Here is a 22,390-nt window from a genome sequence, read left to right on the forward strand (position 1 = left end):
TAAACACAATTCTCAATGGAGAAAAATTGAAAGCATTCCCTCAAAAAACTGAAACAAGACAAGGATGCCCTCTTTCACCACTTCTATTCAACATAGTCCTTGAAATTCTAGCCAGAGCAATTAGGCAAAGAATGAAATTAAAGACATATGAATAGGAAAAGAACAGCTCAAACTATCCCTATTTGCCAACAACATGATTATATATTTAGAAGACCCGAAAAACTTCACCAGAAGACTTCTAGAGCTGATACCTGAATTCACAAAAGTAGAAGGATACAAGTTGCTCATAAATCAATAGCTTTCCTATACTCCAACAGCAATTCAGTTGAGGAAGAAATCAGGAAAACCACCCCATTCATAATAGCCTCAAAAATCAACTAAAACACTTGGGAATTAATCTAACCAAGGAGATAAAAAACTATACATTGAAAATTATAGAATACTGAATAAAGAAATTGAAGAGGACCTTAGAAGATTAAAAGACCTCCAGTGTTCTTAGATGGGCAGAATTAATATTGTCAAAATGACCATACTATTAAAGCAATGTACAGATTCAATGCAATCCCCCCAAAATATCAATGGTATTCTTCACAGAAATAGAAAAAAAAAACAGTCCTTAAATCATTCAGAAGAATAAGATATTATTTGGTAGAATATCCAAAGCAATCCTGAACAAGAAGAGTGATACAGGAGGCATCAAAATACCTGAGATGTATTGTATTGGCATCAAAATACATATGAACACCAATGGAGTAAAATAGAATACATAGAGACAACCCACATAATTACAATCATCTGATACTTGACAGAGGTATCAAAAATGTATGTTGATGAAAGGTGCCAAAAAATGTATGGTGATAACATTTTTGACAAATGGTGCTTGGAAAATTGGATACCCATATGTAGAAGAATTAAATCAGATCCCTATGTCTCACCTTGCACAAACCTTAAGTCAAAATAGATCAAACCCTTAGGAATTAGACCAGGAACTTTCAATTGCTAGAAAAAAACATATGGTTGACACTTCATCATATAGGTAGAAGCACTGACATCCTCTAAAAGACTCCTAAAAGGTAAAAAAATAAAATCAAGACTCAATAAGTGAGATGCCAGAAAATTTAAGTTACTACACAGCAAAAGAAATGATTAAGAGTATAAAGTGAACACCTACAGAATAAGAGGAAATCTTTGCCAGTTACTCCTCTGACAGGAAATTAATATCCAGAATATATAAATAACTAAAAAAATCACCAAAATAATAAATAAAAAACAAGTCAATAAATGGGCAAAAAGAACTAAACAGGCATTTCTTAAAAGAAGAAAAGCAAAATGTTCAACACCTATAGCAGTCGGGAAAATGCAAATCAAAACTATACTAAGATTCCACCTCAGTTCACACAGAATGGCATTTATCAAGAATACTAACATACCATAGGGAATTTCACCTTTATGTATGTGTAGAAAGAACCAATGAAAGATAAATAAACAAAGGAGAGAAAGGGAGATCAGTAGAATAGAAGAAGAAGAATAGGGGGAGGGGGGAAGTGAAAGAACAAAAGGGAAGGAGAATTGAAATCAAATTCCATGCATGTGTGATTTTTTCAAAATGAACAGAACTACTATGTATAACTATAATGCTCTATTTTTTAAAAAAAATATGACCTTCTGGTGGCTGTAAACAAAAACATCCTAATAATTTAGAGATATGGATTAAATATGTATAAGTGAAATTATATGTTCAGGATTTTGTTTAAAATTATCTGTGGTGGAAAAAAAAAAGAAAACCATTGACACCGGGAAAATATAAATAAATAAAAATAAAATTAACTGGGGTGGGAGAGACTTGTGGGTGGGTATACAATTGAAACAAAATTGGCCATGTACTGTATTTATAATTCTTGAAGCTAGGTGATCAAATGTGCATATATTCATATTATTTGGGCTACTTTAATGTGTTCAAATTTTTCCATAACAAAAAGGTTTTAAAAGACAAAAAGAAGTTAACATTCTGTGCTTCACTAACCAGCTCATAGACATCTCATGATTTAATACGTACTTCAATTGGAATGTTCCTGCAATATATACAGTGGTGCAGTAATGAGATGATGCTGTCTGCCCAAAGAAGCACAGAGTGTACTCCTTGGTAGAGTAAATATCAAGTACACATTTAATTCCCACTAGCCAGGCACTGCACAGCAATAAGACAATAGATTTAACACTTTAGAATCTTTAAAGTGAAGAATGAAAAAACTAGAATCTAAACTCCAAACTCATTTATAGGTCATCAAGTAAATGAACAAAAGGGGATTTAACCAAAGTTGACAAGGAAATATCACAAACTTTTCCACTGAAATTAGATGGAAAACAAAGATGTCTGCTACTCTCTCTTATGTTCCACTCTAACTGAAGATGATATGAATCTACCTGTGAAAAAATTAAAAGAAATGATAAACAAACTACAAGAATTAATAAGGCTCCTAGATAAAAGGGCAAAATGTAAAGCCAAACATAATTCTAAATAGCTATAAAATACCATTAAAAAACAGACCTCAAGATAAAAGTTGAAAAAATATATGCACGACCTCTAATTTGAAAAACCTACATTATTAAAAGAAATTGAAGGAAAAAGTAAATAAAGATATAGATCATATTTTTAATTAAGTGATTTTTTTAAAGAGAGAGTGAGAGGAGAGAGAGAGAGAGAGAATTTTTAATATTTATTTTTTAGTTCTCGGCGGACACAACATCTTTGTTGGTATGTGGTGCTGAGGATCAAACCCGGGTCGCACGCATGCCAGGCGAGCGCGCTACCGCTTGAGCCACATCCCCAGCCCCAATTAAGTGATTTTTTAAAACTTCCACAAGCTACCCTATGTAATAAATACATTGTCAATCCCTGCAGATTTGTTTTCTAAAAATGATAAGATATAGCTCAGTTCATAGAATGCTTGCCTCACGTGTACAAGGCCCTGGGTTCAATCCTCACCACCCCATAAAAAATAAAGAAAGAAAGAAAAATGATAAGCTGATTCTGAAACTTATCTAAAGATAAGAAGGGTGGTGAATAGCTAACGCAATACTGAGAAAGGAGAAGAAAAAAACATATCAATTAAGATAGCAGTGGCATTATCATGAAAATGACTGTTAGTTTAAACATATGAAAATCAACCAATGTAATTCACCATGTTGGTACACTAAAAAAGAAAAACCATATAATCAATATAATTGACAAAAAGAGCATTTGAAAAATTCCAAGATTCCTGTCAAAAACTTTCAGAAAACTAGTGGTAGAACACTTTGAAACTGAAAAAGTGCATCTAGGGAATAACTATGGCAAATATCAAATTTATGGTGTAAGATTAAAGGTTTTTTTCTTAAAATCAAGAAAAAGACAATGGTGTCTGTTTTTATCATTTCTATTCAACATTGTGGGTGAAGTCTAGTCAGCACAATAAAGCAAGAAAAAGGAGGCATCCATATAGCAAAAGAAGAATTAAATTTTTTCTACTTATATGACATAGTTTTCTATGTATATAATCTGATTAAATCTATGAAAAAAGCTACTAGAAGTTCTACTTCTGGCATGAAAGCATGACGAGTTCTGCAGACCTGATCTTCAGTGAAACTGAAATTTATTTTTAAACCAACCACTTGAAGTTTCTGGAAATGGTCCCAATAGCATATAGCAAATGAAAAAAAAAAAGTGTATTCAAGAAAATCTACTAAAATGCATTAATGAAAGCAAGAGCCCAGAATATTTAAATCAAGAATCATTCCTGCCCTGCCTCCTCCTAGGGCTCATGAAACACAAACTCTTTTCCAGACTGATGCAGCCAAGAACACAAGGAAATTCTGGGCAACTTTGGCTGAGAGATGGGATCTCCCTTCTTCCTCCCACCCCTACTCATGGGATGGAGAGTTTCACTTGCATATGTGCACTACTGAAAGTCATGTAGCCCCAAGTGCCCTTGATCTGGCTAGTAGGACAGGGGTCTATGGTAAAAATTACAAGATGACAAGACATGGGCCACTGCTAACACCCCTTCCCCAGCATTCAACATGAAGTTATCCCTTAGAGAAAAGTGTAACATTGTTGATACTGCTCCTATCCCAGAATCTGAGCCATCACTTAGAGAATTTGCACAGGAGAGAAACAGGCCATAGAACAGAAAGCATTAAATCTGTCCCCAAAACAATTATATTAATTTGCAACAAATTGTGGAGAAGTTAAATCTTATAGGTTCTCTCAAAAACTATGGAGATTATGTGAAAGGCAATTCAGTGGAAACTGACAGTTTATTGGAAATGTATGCTAGACTCTAAAGCAGTTGGATCAAAGGAAAGAAACCAGAAAAATGACAGCTAGAAAGATCCATTCTGTATTCATAACAAATCATTAACCTCTGGAACTATTAAAATTTTCAAAGGTTTTTAAAGCATATGTTCTTAGTTGATTCAGTGCTGAAGTCAGGGGAGATGAGCAACAGTTGACCCCCAAAGGGCAGTCACTGACACCTGTGTTAAACATTTTCCCTATTCCACTGCACCATATGCCTTGATTCTTTACATTTGTTATTTCTTTAATCCTGCCAATGTTCCTGTCAATGACACAGTCAAGACTTAGCTCCAATGTTGGCTCAAGGAGAATAATTTTAACAATAGTCGATGACTCAATTATCCTAAGAAACTGCAACTCCCTCAGCTCACAGTCCCTTTACCTCCTTGTATTCCTCCTAATGAATGCACTGGTTGAATTGTGTATAGTTTAAATTTAATACTGTTGTAATATATCCAATAAAATTTCTTTTAGCAATCAGGAAAACATCTTTACTATCAATCAAAGGTTTTTATCCTTTGATTGACAAATCATCCCAGAAGTTCAAAAGTGCAAGATGTCAATAAGAAATATTTTTGGTAGATAACATAAACATCTGGAAATACTGCTTTTATATAAGTTTTATGATGTTTTTAAGTTCATGCAAAACTCAGTACGACCAAGAAACCAACAAGGTAAGTGGAGCTGAACTTTTCAGGAATAGCCAATTAGTTAAGAAAAAGAATTAGTTATCCAAAGTCTTAGAAAGACCCCAAGTTTGTAATTCAGGCTCCTCAGGGGAGTCTGCATTACAATTTCCAGAGGCAAGCTTCAGGAATGCTTTTAAAATTTTGGAAAGAAAATGAATTTTAGAAGTCAAGGAAGATTATGTTTCAAAGGGAACTCAAGTGGCTCCAAATTCTGTAGTAAACACTTTCAATACAAGATCTTTTTGATTTAGAGACAACTAAGTCACACAGGTTCTCTAGTTCACCTTCCAGGTAGATTGATATTTGAATAATTCATTCATTAACTTGATTAAAAAAAGAGAAAATTCAGATTATGATAGCAGAGTGATGTGGTCATGCAGACTTCCTAAACATAGGATATAGGCAAAATATTTGTTTTTACTTTTTTTTAGTCATAGTTGGACACAATACCTTTATTTTATTTATGTGTTTTTATATGGTACTGAGGATCAAACCCAGCACCTCACATATGCCAGGCAAGTGCTCCACCACTAAGCCACAACCTCAGCCCATATAATTGGTCTGGGGCTGGGGCTCAGTGGCAGAGCACTTGCCTCGCATGTGTGAGGCATTGGATTCGATCCTTAACATCACATAAAAGTAAATAAATAAATAAATATATAGTGTCCACCTGCAACTAAAAAATGATTTACAAAAACATATGATCATCTAAAATACATGCAGAAAAAGGCATTTAATAAAATTCAACATTCCCTTCATGGTAAAAACTGTGAAACACTTAAGTGTTGAAGAAATGTACCTCAACATAATAAAGACTGTATACACTAAAACTGCAGTTAACATCATGTAGAATGAGGAAAACCTGAGAAATTTTTCTTGAATATCTGTAAAAAGCAAAGGATCCACTTTTTTAAAAAAATTTTTGTAATTGTAGATGGACAGAATGCCTGCATTTTTATTATTTGTTAATTTTTATGGCATGCTGAGGATCAAACCCAGTGCCTCACACATGCTAGGCAAGTGCTCCTCTTCTGAGCCACAACCCCAGCCCAGGAGTCACACTTTTAACACTTTTATTCAACATAATACTAGAAGTTCTAGCCAAACAAATCAGGAAAGAAAAAATAAAGGGCATTCAAATTAGAAAGGAAGAAGTAAGTTAGATTTTCATGTTTGCAGACAACATATTCATATATATATATATATATCATCAAAAACTCCAGCCCAAAACTATTAAAACAAATAAATTAATTCAACAAAGTTAAGGTACATATAAAATCAGCACATAAAAAACAATAGCATTGGTATATGCCAATGGGGAATCATCTGATAAGGAAAAAAATTCTATTTGTAAAAACTACAAAAATACCTGGAAATTTAACAAAGGAAATGAATGATCTATACAATGAAAATTATGAAATATTGCTGAAAGAAATTAAAGAGGACACACACAAAAATGTAAAGATCTTGTGTTCATGGATCAGAAGAATCAATATAATATCATGTCCATACTACTCAAATTGATCTACAGAATCAATGTAACCCCTACCAAAATATCAATGACATTCTTCACAGAACAAGAAAAAAAATAATCCTAAAATTCATATGGGACCATGAAAAATTCCCAAATACTGAATGTGATTTTATGCCAAATGAACAAAGCAAGAGGCATTATACTACCTGACTTTAAAATTTACTACAAAAATATAGTAATCAAAACAGCATGGTTGGCATAAAAAGACACAGACCACTGGAATAGAATAGAGCCTAGGACTAAAGCCATGCATCTACAGCCAACTGATCTTCAATTGATGCTGTGAAAATTGTATATTTATTTGCAGAAGAATAAAACTGGACTCTTATCCTTCACTGGTTATAAAAATCAACTCAAAATCTATTGAAATTTTAAATATAAATTCTGAAACTATAAAACTACTTGGAAAACTATAGGTAAAATATTCCAGGACAGCAGAATGGTCAAGATTTTTCCCCCTGGATGGGATCCCAAAAGTATCGGAAAGAAAAGCAAAAGTAGATGAACTGGGTTTGTCTCTTTCTATTCTATTGTATTCCACTGGCCTTCATGTCTCTTTTTATGCCAATATCATGCTGTTTTGTTACTAGAGTTCTGTATATAATTTGACATCAGATACTGTGATGCCTCCAGCATCACTGTTATTGCTCATAATTGCTTTGGCTATTCTGAGTCTGTATTCTTCCATGTGAATTTTGGGATTTTTTTCTAGTTCCATGAGGATTGTAATTGGAATTTTGATCATATTGAATCTATAGAGTGCTTTTAAAAATATGGTCATTTTAAAAATATTAATTGTGCCTATCCAAGGTAGGTCTTTCCATCTTTTAAGATCTTCTTCAATTTCCTTCTCCAAGGTTCTAAAATTTTCACTGTAGAGGTCTTTCACCTCCTTGGATATATTTCTTCTCAAGTATTTTTTTAGGCTACTGTGAATGGAATTATTTTCCTGATTTTTTTTCTCAGCAGGTTTATTATTGAACTGTAGGAAAGCTATTTTTTGTATCTTGATCTTATATCCTGACATTTGCTGAATATGTTTATTAGCTCTACAAGACTTTTAGTGCAGTTGTTTTCCATTGTTGTTGTATCTGTATGTGTGTATGTGTGTGTGTGTGTGTGTGTGTGTGTGTATGTGTGTTGTTTTGTTTTTTGTGCTGGGAATTAAACCCAGGGTCACTCTACCAGTGAGTCACATTGCCAGCCCCCTCTCCTTTCTTTTTTATGGTATTAGGGATTGAAGTCAGGGGTGCTTGAGCACTGAATCACATCCCAGTTCTTTTTAATATGTTATTAATTTATTTAGAGACAGGGTCTCACTGAGTTGCTTAGGACCTTGCTAATTTGTTGAGGCTGGATTCGAACTTGTAATCCTTCTGTCCCAGCCTCCTGAGTTGCTGAGAATTTTATTTTTTATTTTTAGACAGGGTCTCACTAAGTTGCTTAGGACCTCGCTAAGTTGTTGAGTCTGGCTTTGAACTTACAATCTCCTACCTCAGCCTCCAAAGTTGCTTGGATTATAGGTTTGGAACTCTTTTTGGTGAAGGGGTTTTCTAGATATATGTTTATGTCACCAGTAAATAGAGATATTTTGAGTAATTATTTTCCTATTTTTATCCTTTTAATTTTCTTCAGAGACAAATCTACACACATATAGTCACCTGATCCTTGACAAAAGGAGCCAAAAGCTTACATCAGAAAAAAGATAGAGTCTTTAACAAATGGTGCTGGGAAAACTGAATATCCATATGTTTAAGAGTAAAATTCTATCTTTCACTCTGCACAACAGTCAACTCAAAGTAAGTCAAACACCTAGGAATTACACCAGAAACAACTCCACCTGCTAGAAGAAAACATAGGGTCAACATTTCCACATAGTGGTATAGACATTGACTTCCTTAGCAAGACCCCTAAAGTGCAATAAATAAAACCAAGAATCAATAAGTTTGATGTCATTGAATTAAAAAGTCTCAGTACAGCAAAAGAAACAAGACGCTGAAGAGAAAGCTTATAGAATGGGAGAAAACCTTTGCTACCTAGTCCTCTGACAGGAGATGAATATCCAGAATATATATACAGAACTCAAGAAACTTAACACCAGCATCACATGCACAAAGCTCTGAGTTAATTGCCCAGTTTCAGAAAAGAAAAGACAAAAAAAATCTTAACCAAAAAAAACTCAATCAATAAATGGGCAAATGAACTGAATGGATATTTCTCAAAGAAGAAACACAAATGGCCAACAAATGCATGAAAAAAATTGCTCAACATCCTCTGCAATTAGAATGGCAACCATGAAGAATACAAGTATCAATAAGTGCTGGTGAAGATAAGGGGGAAAAGGTACACTCAAGCATTGCTGGTGGGACTACCAATTAGTACAATCACTTTGGAAAGCAGTGTGGAGATTCCTCAAAAGGCTAGGAATGGAACCACCACATGATCCAGCTATACCACTCCTTCTTATTCTTCCAATAGAAATAACATCAGCATATACAGTGATAGATAAATACTGATGTTTATAGAATTATATATAAATACAATTCACAATAGCAAAGTTATGGAACTAGCCTAGGTGTCCATCAACAGACAAATGGATAAATGTAGTATATACACAATGGAGTTTTACTCAGAGATAAAGAATAATGAAGTTGTGGCATTTTCTGGTGAATGGATGGAACTAGAGATCATCCTGCTAAGTGAAATAAGCCAGAATCAGAAAGTTAAGGGTCAACTTTTCTCTTTCATATGTAGATGCTAGAGAGAAATAACGAATTTTAAAAGAAGGGAATCTCATTAAAAAGAAGAGAGAACAGTGGAGTAGAGGGAGGGGATGAAGAGAGTAGAAGAGGTATGGGAAAGGAGAGAAACAGTGGAATGAAATTCACCAAACTTTATGCAGATGTACGACTATATCACAATGAATTCTACTTTTATATAAATATAATGCACCAATTACAAAAAAAAGTGAATAAAAGAAAGACCAGTAGAATATAGAGGAAATGAATGAGGGAGAGAGAAGAAAAAGAAAGGAGATAGTATCATAAATTTAAGTGGAACAAATTATGTTATATGTATTAATGAATATGCCAAAATGAACCCCACTAATATGTATAACTATAATTTATTAATAAAAAATGGGCAAATGGGGTTATATCAAATCAAAAAACTTCTGCTCCTGAAAGAAAATAATTGACAATGGAGAAACAACTTACAGACTGAGAGAAAATAATTGCAAATAATACAATCTGACAAGCAATTAATATCCCAAAGTATATAAGGAACTCAAGTTAGAACAAAATAAATAATAATAATAATAATCTAATTAAAAATGGGCAATACATCTGGAAGATGCTTTTTTGTAGAATTGATATCATTTTTTTTCTTTAATGTTTTTCCAGAATTCACCAGCAATACAATGGGGACCTACAGTTTTTTTTTTTTTTTTTTTATGGAAAGGGTCCTCATTTAAAATGACCATTCCATGATGGTGGATTGTGATGGACATTACTATCCAAAGTACATGTATAAAGACCCAAATTGGTGTGAATATACTGTATATACAACCAGAGATATGAAAAAATGTGCTCTATATGTGTAATAAGAATTGTAATGCATTCCACTGTCATATATCAATAAAAAATTAATTTAAAAAAATAATGAAATAAATAATATATAAAATGATCATTCCAGGGCTGGGGTTGTGGCTCAGTGGTAGAGCACTCACCTGGCATGTGTGAGGCACTGTGTTTGATCCTTAGCACCACATAAAAATAAAATAAACGTATTGGGTCCACCTACAACTAAAAAATCACATATTAAAAATAAATAAATGAAATAAAATAAAATGACCATTCCAGCCAGGCTTGGTGGTGCACCTCTATAATCATAACAATTTGGGAGGTTGAAACAGGAGGAAGACAAGTTTTAGGCCAGGCTGGGCAACTTAGCAACATCTTGTCTCAAAATAAAAATTTAATGAATTATTCAAAATGAAAGCATAAAAATAACTAAATTCATAAAAGTTAAAAAAAGGAGCTGAGGGTGTAATTCAGAGGTAAAGCACAACTGAGTTAAATTCCTAGTACTACTAAAAAGAAAGGAAGGAAGAAACAAAAAAGGAACAAAGGAAGGAAGATCTTTAAAAGCTGTAGGGCTCCTCAGGCTATATTTTCCTGCATAAACTTTGGTAATTCATGTCTTCAAGACGATTTTCTATTTAATTTCTATTGTCAATTTTATTGGCATAATATTAGCATAAAACATTTCCTTACTCTTTCATGTATTATGATCTGTAATGATACACTCTCTCATTTCAGGTATGGTAATTTGTATCTTCTTTCTTTTCTCCCTGATAATTTTACCTAGAAATTTACTGATTTTATTAATCTACTAAAGAGCAACGGTTTAGTTTTTATTGATTTTCTCTATATTTGTTTTCTTTTATTGATTTATGTTTATATATATATATATATATAGTAATATGTAATAATTATTTGTTTTATTTAATTATATAAATTATTATATATTGATCATACAATATATAATACAATATTGTATATCATATTATGTTAATATAACATTTTATATTTCATTACTTAGTAATATTTAATAATTAATTCATTATTATTTGTTCTGTTTTATACTTCCTTAAGGTAAAGGCTTGGTGCATTTATTTGACACTGCTCCTTTCTAATACAGCCACTTAGATATTACAGGATTTCCTTTTAGGTCTACTTTGTCATGTTTTCATTTCATTCAGTGGAAAATATTTTAAATTCTCCTTTCGATTTTTGTTTTGACTCATAGGTTAAAAGTATAACATTTAGTTCCCAGGTACTTGGAGATTATCCAGATATTTCTATTATTGATTTTTAATTTAATTGTATTTTGGCCAGAGAAGATAATTTGTATACTGAAAATTCTTTTCATTTTTTATAAGCCAAAATAGCCAGTATATGGTCTATCTGAGTATGCTGGAAAAGACTACATATTCTGCTGTTGTTGGTTCGAATGTTCTAAAAATGCCAATTCAGTCAGGTTGATTTGGAGTGTGATTTGATGTTCTGTTTGCTTCTGCTTATTTTTTTGTCTGCTTGTTCAATTACTTATTAAGAAAGCAGTATTGAGGGCTGGGGATGTGGCTCAAGCGGTAGCGCGCTCGCCTGGCATGCGTGCCGCCCGGGTTCGATCCTCAGCACCACATACCAACAAAGATGTTGTGTCCGCCGAGAACTAAAAAATAAATATTAAAAAAAATTCTCTCTCCCTCTCTCCTCTCTCACTCTCTCTTTAAAAAAAAAAGAAAGCAGTATTGAAATCTATAGCTCTAGTTAAAGATCTTCTCTTTCTCCTTTCAAGAGAACCATCTGCAGATTTTTGTAATTGATATTTCTCCTTCTTTCTCTCTTTCAATTTTCCTCTCTCTCTCTCTCTCTCTCTCTCTCTCTCTCTCTCTCTCTCTCATTCATGCAGCTCTCTTTTAAATTCTATGTACTATGGCCTCCCCACCTTCTCAATGCTTTCTCATCAATGGACAGAATCCACCAGGCACTATTTGGGTTCCCTCTCCCTGCATGATAACCTGAAAACACTGTCCAGGCCACCAGCCTTTTCTGATTGTAGGGTTTACTTTGTTTCCATTCTTAAGAGTTACTATCCTATATTGCCTTTGATCAATTTCTGAAAAAAAAACATTATGGAATATGTTCATTCTCAGTTGTTATTTAAAATGAGAGGTTAAATCTGATCCTCCTATTTCATTTTATCCAAAAGCAAAAGTTTCCAATTATATTATTCACAGGTACTCAAATTCCACAACTGAACTAATTTCCATTTCCTGATCCTGCCTTCATCACTCCAACCATAACTCCAAAAGAAAGAAAACAAAACAGCACTGTTTCTTCTCTAGACCAGTGTACACAATTTTAAAAATAGCACCACCCAATCACAGAAGCCAGTAATTAGAATTTTATCTTTTCCTTCTAATCTTTCTTTGGTCCCCATACTCTAATCAGGTACCAAATTCTCTCTTTTTCCACAGTCATCATCTTCATCCTGGAAAAAATGCAATTTATGACTGGTCTCTTCCTCCTGTACTTCTCAACTTTAGTCCATTATTTGTATCAAAACAACTATCTTATAGCCTTACTTTAAAAACAACAACAAAAATATGAAAAAAATCTTTCACTTTAATTAATAAGTGTGTTCATTGTAGCTGCATGACTGTAGTAATTCCAGAACTGTTTTGAGTATAGTAGAGGATTGAGAAAATATATCAGTGAAAAATACTGTGTTGAACTGCAATTAATAGTATCAATATAAACTTATTACACATACAAGCATGTATATGTATATGCTTATGCAGATATTTGTATATATATACATATGTATATACATATGTATGAATATATACAGATGTTTATATGTATATATAACACCCACACATATATACATATATAGGTGTGTGTATATGTGTGTGTTTTCTATTTTGTCATTAATGACCATTGAAAGGTTCTAGAAGCAATGATATCCTTATAGCAAGAAGTTAAGTCTATATATAATTTCCCACAAAATATACTATTTCTTTTTGGAAAAATGATTGATCACAAGGCTGAATAATGGAAGGTAAAAGATTAAGTCTGAAATGTACTGTTATGACATATACTTTAAAAGTGTTCAAAAATGAGGTGAATGTATCAAAAGGAAACAGAAAGCAGATTGAACAGGCTCCCAGTAGGCAAATATTGAAAATTGTAAGGAAAAATTTTAATCAAAATGAATAATGATACTAATATTTTATAATCCCCTGAATAAAATAAAAATACATTCATACTGACAATTAGCTAATTAATTAACAGGAAAGAAAAACTAATTTTACAAACAGAATGCCATATAATAAATGTAGAGGAAAAATGGATTAAGAAAAATCATTCTTTTGCAGCCATAACTGTTGTTATTCATGCAAGAATAATCAATATTTGCTAAAACTATTGGGTACAAGTTGGAAGAAGAGCAGAATAGTGTCAAATAATATCCCCATGACTTATTAATTATAAGCTTAAAATGGTAATTTTAGAGTGAAGTAACCTGGTAGACATCAAAATTAATATTACAATAATAAAGCAAACAGACATCATGCTTCCTTCTTCAGTAATGCTTTGAGAACGAACTCCTGTTGTTTTATTTCCAAAAATGAATAAGGAAGATATAATTGACATTATGAGAGAAAAGAAATGCTGAGCAACTATATTAGAGTTTAGGTTAAAGAGTCATGACAATAAATGCAATGAATAATCCTGGATTGCATCCTAAATGAAGGAGAATTACTATAACAGACACTTTGGAGATAATTAGAAAAATTTAAATATGGACTACAAATTAGAAAATAGTATTATGTTAAGTTACATTTTCTGAATTGTAATGGTATTTTATAAAATTATTTAATTGTTCTAAGGAAATATGCACTTAAGTATTTAGGAACAAAGGGAAATGATATATGTGACTAATTCTCAAATGATTTTGGAAAAAATTAAATTCACCCACTTCCATACTTGCCATTTTAACACAGCCCATGACATATTATAATGCATTCATTTCATTGTAATAATACTTCTGATTATACTAAACTGATGGTCAAGTGCAATCCCATCTAGCCTGTAGATTGCTACTCTTTGGAAGACCAGGCTAATATGTGCTCAGATTTGAGAACAAATTTCCCAGCTGTTTCTGGCCCATACCTGACATCCAGCCAGTGATTATTATTTTGTAGTTATTATTGTTTTTTTTTTTTACTAGAAACTGGCTTTGTCAAACTTTGAGGTATAATACTCCAGATATATTTGCCTAAAATTCAGAAACTTTCCAAAACCAAACTAGAAAGTTTATCCATTGGAATAAAGAATTAATTTCCAGTGCTCTAAAGGAAAAAATTCAACTTTACACTAAACTTCTTTATCAATAGACTACTGAAATTACCTTATGACTCATTTAGATGGAAAGGGCTGAGTAGAGAATCTTAAAAGAATAACTGACCTCCAAGTCCAGGTCTCAGTCGGTTATCATAACCATCCAGAAGACGATCCAAGATTCTAGTGAAAATAGTGATGTTGTCAGTGCTGTCATCAGGAATATCTGGGGCATGCTTAGGAGAGAGTCTGATACAATACAAGGAAAAGAAAAGGAAAATAGCAGTTCTTAATAGGAAACAATTACATGTATAAACATTTTAATTCAGGGAAATTTCAAGCAATAGACCAGGCCAATAAATAGCCCCATGTCTTAACCAAAATTGCAAGCACTTCTTATTTGTCACAATGATTGTCTGCATAGAAAGCCAAGAGTAATCAATACATCAGCTTTTACACTTGGACAACAAACTCAGAAAGGAAGACAAATTTCCCCATACTTATTGCTAGTAGAGGCAAAGATTGAATTAGAATCCAAATTTTCTGACTTTCTAGTGTCCCTGAGCTACTTCCTACTCCTCCAGTTTGGATATCTTTTGCAAGCCTTTATGAACACCATGCATTTTACTAACCACCTAATCAGACTAGGCACTATGACTGATATCTATACATTGTGAGGAGGAGCTTGATGTTGTTTGGCAGAACTAGAATTTTTTTAAAGCCCTGAGTAGTTCAGGGAAAAGAGGGATATGGTGAGAGAAATGGCTATTGTTGAGGAGGGTAAAGAAGGATGGTGTAGCATTAAATAAAGAACCAAGAACTAGAAATCATGGTACCTACTTATTTGGAAATGGGGTAGATGATCAAACAAATTATTGTACTATATATATCTTTAAGTCTTGGTTTTCCCTATTTTTAACTTGGACTCAAAAAGTTGACTTTAGTAAGTATATAATAATTATTCCCAGTATCTAGTTTATCAGAGCCGTAAAAGCCACAAGATACCAGTTAAGTAAAGATCCTATGAGACAGTTAATACATTCCAGAAATATCTATGCCTAGAACTGAGCAAGGTTCTTATGCTGAAAAAGAGCTTGAGAACGAACATACAGTGTAGTAGAAACATCTGAATTGAATAGTTCTCAACCTAAACCATCATTTATTTATCATGTAACTTAGTAAAAGTCAATTTGAACTATAAGTTTCTTAATTCATAAACATAATTCAATTCACTTACACATTTTTATTATTAACTATATGATCACTACTATTCTAGGTGTTCTAATAAAGCAGAAAACAAAATAAAATAAAACTAAGTAATGTTTCTCTTCCTTAACTTACAAGGTTTCTGAGATAATTGAATTATAAAATAAATATACTTAGAAAAGGGAAATTAAGCCTCAAGAGTTTGAAGACATGATTTGAGTTTATTAGTTGCGTGACCTTAGGCAAACCATGTAATACCTTTAGTGGTAGCTTTAGCAATTAAAATCATCCCATATATATGCTGTGGTAATATCAAATAACATATTAAAATTGCCAGGATGAATGTTTCATATCTAGAAGTATTTGAAGTTTGTTTTTTAGAATAGTAGTTTTTGCACTCAAATGCATTATTCAAATATTAGTGATAATAACAAATTATTGGAACATGTATCATCCAAAAGTCATAGGGACAGCTTTAGCCAGAGAGGCACTGGAACCTAAGTAATAGAGGATGATTGGCTGTTTGAACAGATCATGAAAAATGATACAGAAGCTTCAATAGGAAGGGGAAATAAAGGAGGGAATTGAAGGGTAGAGTTAACCAACTGAAATCACTACACTGAAGAGAGAAATGCAGACACCTTGTCAGATGACAGCCTACATCTGGCAAAACCCACCAATGTTCTGGTCCATCTGATGTAAGGCCATGGAGCAGTTGTAGGAACTCAACTGATTCAGTGAAAATCTGTTTCTTATTATCTCTTGACTTTCACTGTGGGGGTTCTTGACCTTGGTTAGCCTAATTTAATTTCTGGGAACTAGATCTACAAAATGAATGGGAAACCATTTCTTGGATTACTAGAACATAACAGAACAGAGAATCCTCTTAAAGACATACACAAACCAAAAAGGGCTTTAGAGATTATCTATTCCTGGTGGATTTACAGATGAGAATGCTAAAGTTCCTGAATATAATTTTAAATCAATTTGAGAATTATTGGGAAAGCTAAAAAATTAGATCCCAAATTCCCAGATGCAAGGCATTCAATTTCTCTATGATTTTTACACTTGATTACTGATATGTTTTTCTCCTGACATGGACTAAATTGCTGCATAAAGTGCTGGAAGTTGGTTTAAGTTAGAATCCAAATTAGAACTCTCTTCTTCAGTCACTGTACTGCACCAAGATGCTGTAGTTTGTGCCCATCCACAGGTATTTTAGGGTAAACATCAAAGAATCATAGTACCTGAGGATTATTAAGGACTTTAGAGATCATATAATTCTTTACCTTCATTTTACATATTAGACACCTAAGATATCAATGCCATTGAGAGAAAAAAAAATGTTTAGTCACATGTTTAAAGTTAGTGAGATTGGTACACTAACAATACCTTATATCTGTCACTATTGGTTGGATCAAATATGATAATAGTAAACCCCCATTAAAGAATAAAATTATGTTACTAATACATTATCTGTATGTTAAGCAGGTTTCATCATTTTTCTAGTTGTAACGATGGATCAGTAGCAAGTTCACAGGATTTGAGTCAAATGACTACAGTGTTAGTTCTGTCTCCGTCACTTATTTCCTTATATGTAAACTAGGGATAACATAACCATACCTTAGAAAGCTTTTGGAAAAAAAATAATTAAATAAAATAATAAAAATAAGACTGCTTTGTAAATGAGGGGTTTTCCTTATTTTTTCCCAAACTCCTGATAACACAGTGAGAAACCTTTGAAATGCATGCACTTTTAGTCAAGCTCACTAACCACGTAGATATTAAGTGCAGGATGTCAGCAGTAATAGCGTTAATTCAACCACATCAAGGACCTTGGTGTGTTTATGGTAGGGGAAAGCACAGCTGCAGAATTGCTGATGCAGTTCAGACAACAGCCCAAAGAGAAGAGAAATTTACTTCATTAAAAGGATGACATTTTCCCTAATACTGCATATGTCCTGGGGGAGAACATGTTTTTAAATAATGAAAATTCTAGATTACTGGCAAATCGTATCTCTGCACTACTCCCAAGACTTCCATAACTCTTCACGGTTTATCAAATAAAATCCCAACTCCTTAGCCTGACATTCACAGCCTTCTGCAATCTGGTGCCAATATACTTTTACAGCTGCAAATTCCACTATTTTATTTTCATACCAGAAATCATAGCCAAATCAGATCACTTACCATTTCCTAATATCCCCTGCATTCATTTTCCAAGCCCAGGCTTTCCCATGAGTAGAAAGGCCTTACTAAAGATTTATCTTGCTAAGGATACCAGTTATATGCTGCGGAGGGAATGAGAAACATGTGTGGTCCAACAGCACACATTCTAATGTTTTTACAGAAACCACTTGAAGGAAAAAAATAAACTTTTTTACAAGAATATGCCTAATCTATCTAAGAAAGAGAGCTGGTCTTAAATATTTTCTACAATATTATAATAAATCTAGAGAAGTCTTGGCTTGAGACATGCCTACTTACATATGTTCTACCTGTTCATATTAACCATATTTGTTGAGTTAAAGTAAAATAAAGACCAAGTTCTTCATACCGTCTTAGAAACTGAAAGACTCTGCTTCACACACACACACACACACACACACACACACACACACCAATAACAACAATGACAACAACAAAAACACAGGAAGAATAAACTAAAGCATATTGTAAATGGCAAAGGTACTAGAACTTAAAGATGATTCCACATATGAGTATAAAAAGACATACCCCAATTTAAAATATCTTGTGATCAAAACACTACCATAAAGATTATCTAGTTGTCCAGGCAAAACAATGCAAGTCTATTTCTCATAATTCATCTGAATTAACCATAGGGCTAATGTGTGAGCCCTATTTCAGCAACATTTTTGTTGAGTAGACTTTCATAGACCAGCCCCTGAACCATTTATAACACTGTCTCTGTGAAAAAAATTGACACAAAAGATGGGAAAACTACAACACTATACATATTCTCTCCCTCACTGTTACTTGCTCTTTACTCCCATATGATCAAAGCAATAAGCTGCCCACCAGCTCAAACCCTCTCATTCATTCCTGGTGACTGATATCCTTACAACAGTCTGGCAGTCATCATCATAATCAAGTGATCAAATTTAGTATCAGTATTACTGAGACAACTTCACATCCAGAAATGATACAGTAAGAAGTCACAGTATCACCTAGGAAGTATTCTTGATCCTGGCCTCAAATGTCCATCCTTGTCCTATGTCACAAATGCTACATTTCCACTTCAGGAGTAAAAATATTAGCATCAAATGATACTTATTATTTCTTCAGACCCTATGAAAAAACTGCATTTGCCCTATAGTAGGACAGTCCATCCAGTCATATGGCTGAGATATTAAGTATTCAGAGTCTGAGAGATTACTATGTATAAGCAAATGTTTATTTACATAAAATAAATTATCATATGCCTAATTCTTGCCTTTATTTTTATTTATTTACTTTTGTTCCCAGGGATTGAACCCAGGTGTACTTAACCACTGAATCACATCCCCAGTCCTTTTTATTTTTATTTTGAAGCAGAGTCTTGCTAAATTGCTTAGGGTCTTGCTAAATTGCTGAGTCTGGCTTTCAACTTGTAAACCTCCTGCCTTAGCCTCTTGGGTTGCTGAGATTACAGGCATGCACCACCATGCCTGGCCTAATTCTTAGTTTTTTTTAAAAAAAAATTCTTTGTGATGACTATTTCCACCACTAAAGGCCCTGCACCTCATACGAAAATTTGTTTTGCATGATATATCTGCTAGCTGGCCTTAGGTTCTTGCCCTATTCCTTGTGGTTCTCCTACCCATACAATATATCTCTAAAATGAGTTTCTTTGCAAATTGACCCTCTTCAAATAATCTTAACCAAAATGTCCAATTTGCAGTCAGATCTGGAGGATTCATCCAATACTTATTAGCTACTTAAGCACTTACCTGTGAACCCATTATGAAATTGCTGATATTTGACCATGTTGACCTAGAAAATAGTTTCATGATGGTTCAACTTACTGTTAATATACAGAGTTCTCACTTGTTTGGTGATAAAAATATAGAATCAAGAAAGAGTATAAGAAATGTATTCATTATATAAATCTGAAATCATTTTCCATAATTTTTCCTCAAGAATATGAGACTAAGGTAGTCCCAGGACCACCCTGCTGACCAGAAGACCCACCCCAGAACCCAGCACAGGCCTAGGACAGACCCACCATGGAACCCAGGCCTACCCCACTTCCATCTTGGGACACTGCAGCCATCACCTTAGACCTCTTCCCACAGTAGCCTCCACCTTGGGACAACAGATAGGGCCTGGAGGCAGCTGCATCTCTGGACAGAGAGCCCACCCTTTTAGCACCATCTCTGAAAGTGTTTGTATCCATCTTGGGACACCTCCACTGCTATCTTGAGTTATCTTCTCTATTGCCACTATCACCTTTACTTGCAGTAGCATTTATCTTGGGACACCAGCTGAGGTCTAGAAGCCCAACACCAAGGTGAGGTACAGGTAATCTCCAGAGACACTATAATATTATAGGGTACCAACTGTAATACTTCAGATCTGCACTGCAAGAAAGGGAGACATATAGACAACATGAACAAACAAGGGAGGAAATTGACCCAAACAAACCAAGACACTACAATAATAGAATCCATGGATGGCACAGTTGATGAAATGTCAGAAAAGGGATTCAGAATGTACATAATTAAAATGGTCTATTATTTAAAAAATGACCTAGTGAGCAAATACAAGCAAAAATTGATCACACTAAGAAAGAGATAGGGAGCAAATACAGGTAGCAAAAGATTACTTCAAGAAAGAGAGATTCTGAAAAGAAAAACAATCAGAAATCCTTGAAATGAAGGAAATAATAAATAAAATAAAAACTCAATAGAAAGCATTACCAACAGACTAGAACACTTGGAAGACAGAATGTCAGATGATGAAGACAAAATATACAGTCTTGAAAATAAAGTTGACCACACAGTGAAGATGGTTCGAAATCATGAACAGAACATCCAAGAATTATGGGATAACATCAAAAGACCAAACATAAGATTTATTGGGATAGAGGAAGGCAAAAAGATTAAAACCAAAGGAATACACAATCTTTTCAATTATATAATATCAGCAAATTCCCAAATATGAAGAATGAATTGGAAAATCAAATACAAGAGGCTTGCAGGACACCAAATGTACAAAATTACAACAGATCCACACCAAGGCACATTATAATGAAAATGCTTTGCATACAGAATAAGGATAGAATTTTAAAAACCACAAGAGAAAGGAATCAAATTATATATGGGGGAAATCAATTAGGATCTCTGCAGATTTTTCAAACCAGACCCTGAAATCTACAAGATCCTGGAACAACATACACCAAACTCTAAAGAAAATGGATGCCAAACAAGAATAAGAGCTAAAATCAAAGAAATTGAAACAAAAGAAACAATCAAAAACACTGACAAAACAAAAAGTTGGTTCTTTGAAAATAATAAAAATTGATAAACCCTTAGCCGTTCTAACAAAGAGAGAGAAAAATCAATTTACTAACATCTGTGATGAAAAAGGAAATATCACAACAAACACTACAGAAATACAGAAGATAATCAGAAATTAATTTGAAAATTTGTACTCCAATAAAATAGAAAATATCAAAGGCATTGACAAATTTCTAGAGTCATATGATTTGCCCAAACTGAATCAGGATGATGTACACAACTTAAACAGATCAATTTGAAGCAATGAAATAGAAGATGCCATCAGAAGCCCACCAACCAAGAAAAGCCCAGGACCAGGTGGACATACACCTGAGTTCTGAAAGACTTTCAAAGAAAAACTAATACCAATACTCCTCAAATTATTTCATTAAGAAGAAAAGGAGGCAGCACTTCCAAACTCATTCTGTGAGGCCAATATCACCCTGATTCCAAAAACCAGACAAAGACACATAAAAAAAGAAAACTTAAGAGCAATATCTCTAATGAACATGGATGCAAAAATTCTCAATGAAATTCTGGCAAATCAAATACAAAAACATGTTTAAAAGATAGTGTACCACTATCAAGTGAGGTTCATCCCAAGGATGCACAGTTGGTTCAACATACAGAAATCAATAAATGTAATTCATCACATCAGTAGACTTAAAGATAAGAATCATATGATCATCTCAACAATTGTAGAACAAGCATTTGACAAAATACAGCACCTCTTGATGTGCAAAACTCTAGAAAAAAACTAGGGATAACAGGAACATATCTCAACCTTGTTAGAGCTACCTAGGCTAAGCTCAAGGCAAATATTCCCTCTAAAAACTGGAACAAGACAATTATGATCTCTTTCACCACTTCTAGTTAACATAGTTCTTGAAACTCTAACCAGAGCAATGAGACAGAGGATAGATATTAAAGGAATATAGATAGGAAAACAAGAAATCAACTATCACTATTTGCTGATGACATAATTCTATACATAGAGGATCAAAACAATTCCACCAGAAAACTTCTAGAACTAATAAATGAATTCAGTGAAGTAGCAGGATACAAAATCAACACCCATAAATCAAAGGCAATTCTGTACATCAGTGACAAATCCTCTGAAAGAGAAACTAGGAAAACCACCTCATTTACAATAACCTCAAAATAAAATAAAATACTTGGGAATCAAAATCAAAGAGGTGAAAGAATTCTACAATGAAGAC

The 22,390-nt window shown here is 33.5% G+C and overlaps 1 protein-coding gene across 1 annotated transcript in view; it reads right to left on the reverse strand.

Moving 5' to 3' along the window:
- GABRA3 (gamma-aminobutyric acid type A receptor subunit alpha3) overlaps positions 1 to 22,390 on the reverse strand; it is a 228,760-nt gene that overhangs the window by 102,990 nt on the left and 103,380 nt on the right. Inside the window, exon 4 of the mRNA XM_081277644.1 lies at positions 14,594 to 14,715. Coding sequence (XP_081133770.1) covers positions 14,594 to 14,715 — 122 coding nt within the window. The remainder of the gene's footprint in view (positions 1 to 14,593; positions 14,716 to 22,390) is intronic.

Source organism: Spermophilus citellus (genome assembly GCF_964194105.1).
Source record: "Spermophilus citellus genome assembly, chromosome: X".
NCBI lineage: Eukaryota > Metazoa > Chordata > Mammalia > Rodentia > Sciuridae > Spermophilus > Spermophilus citellus.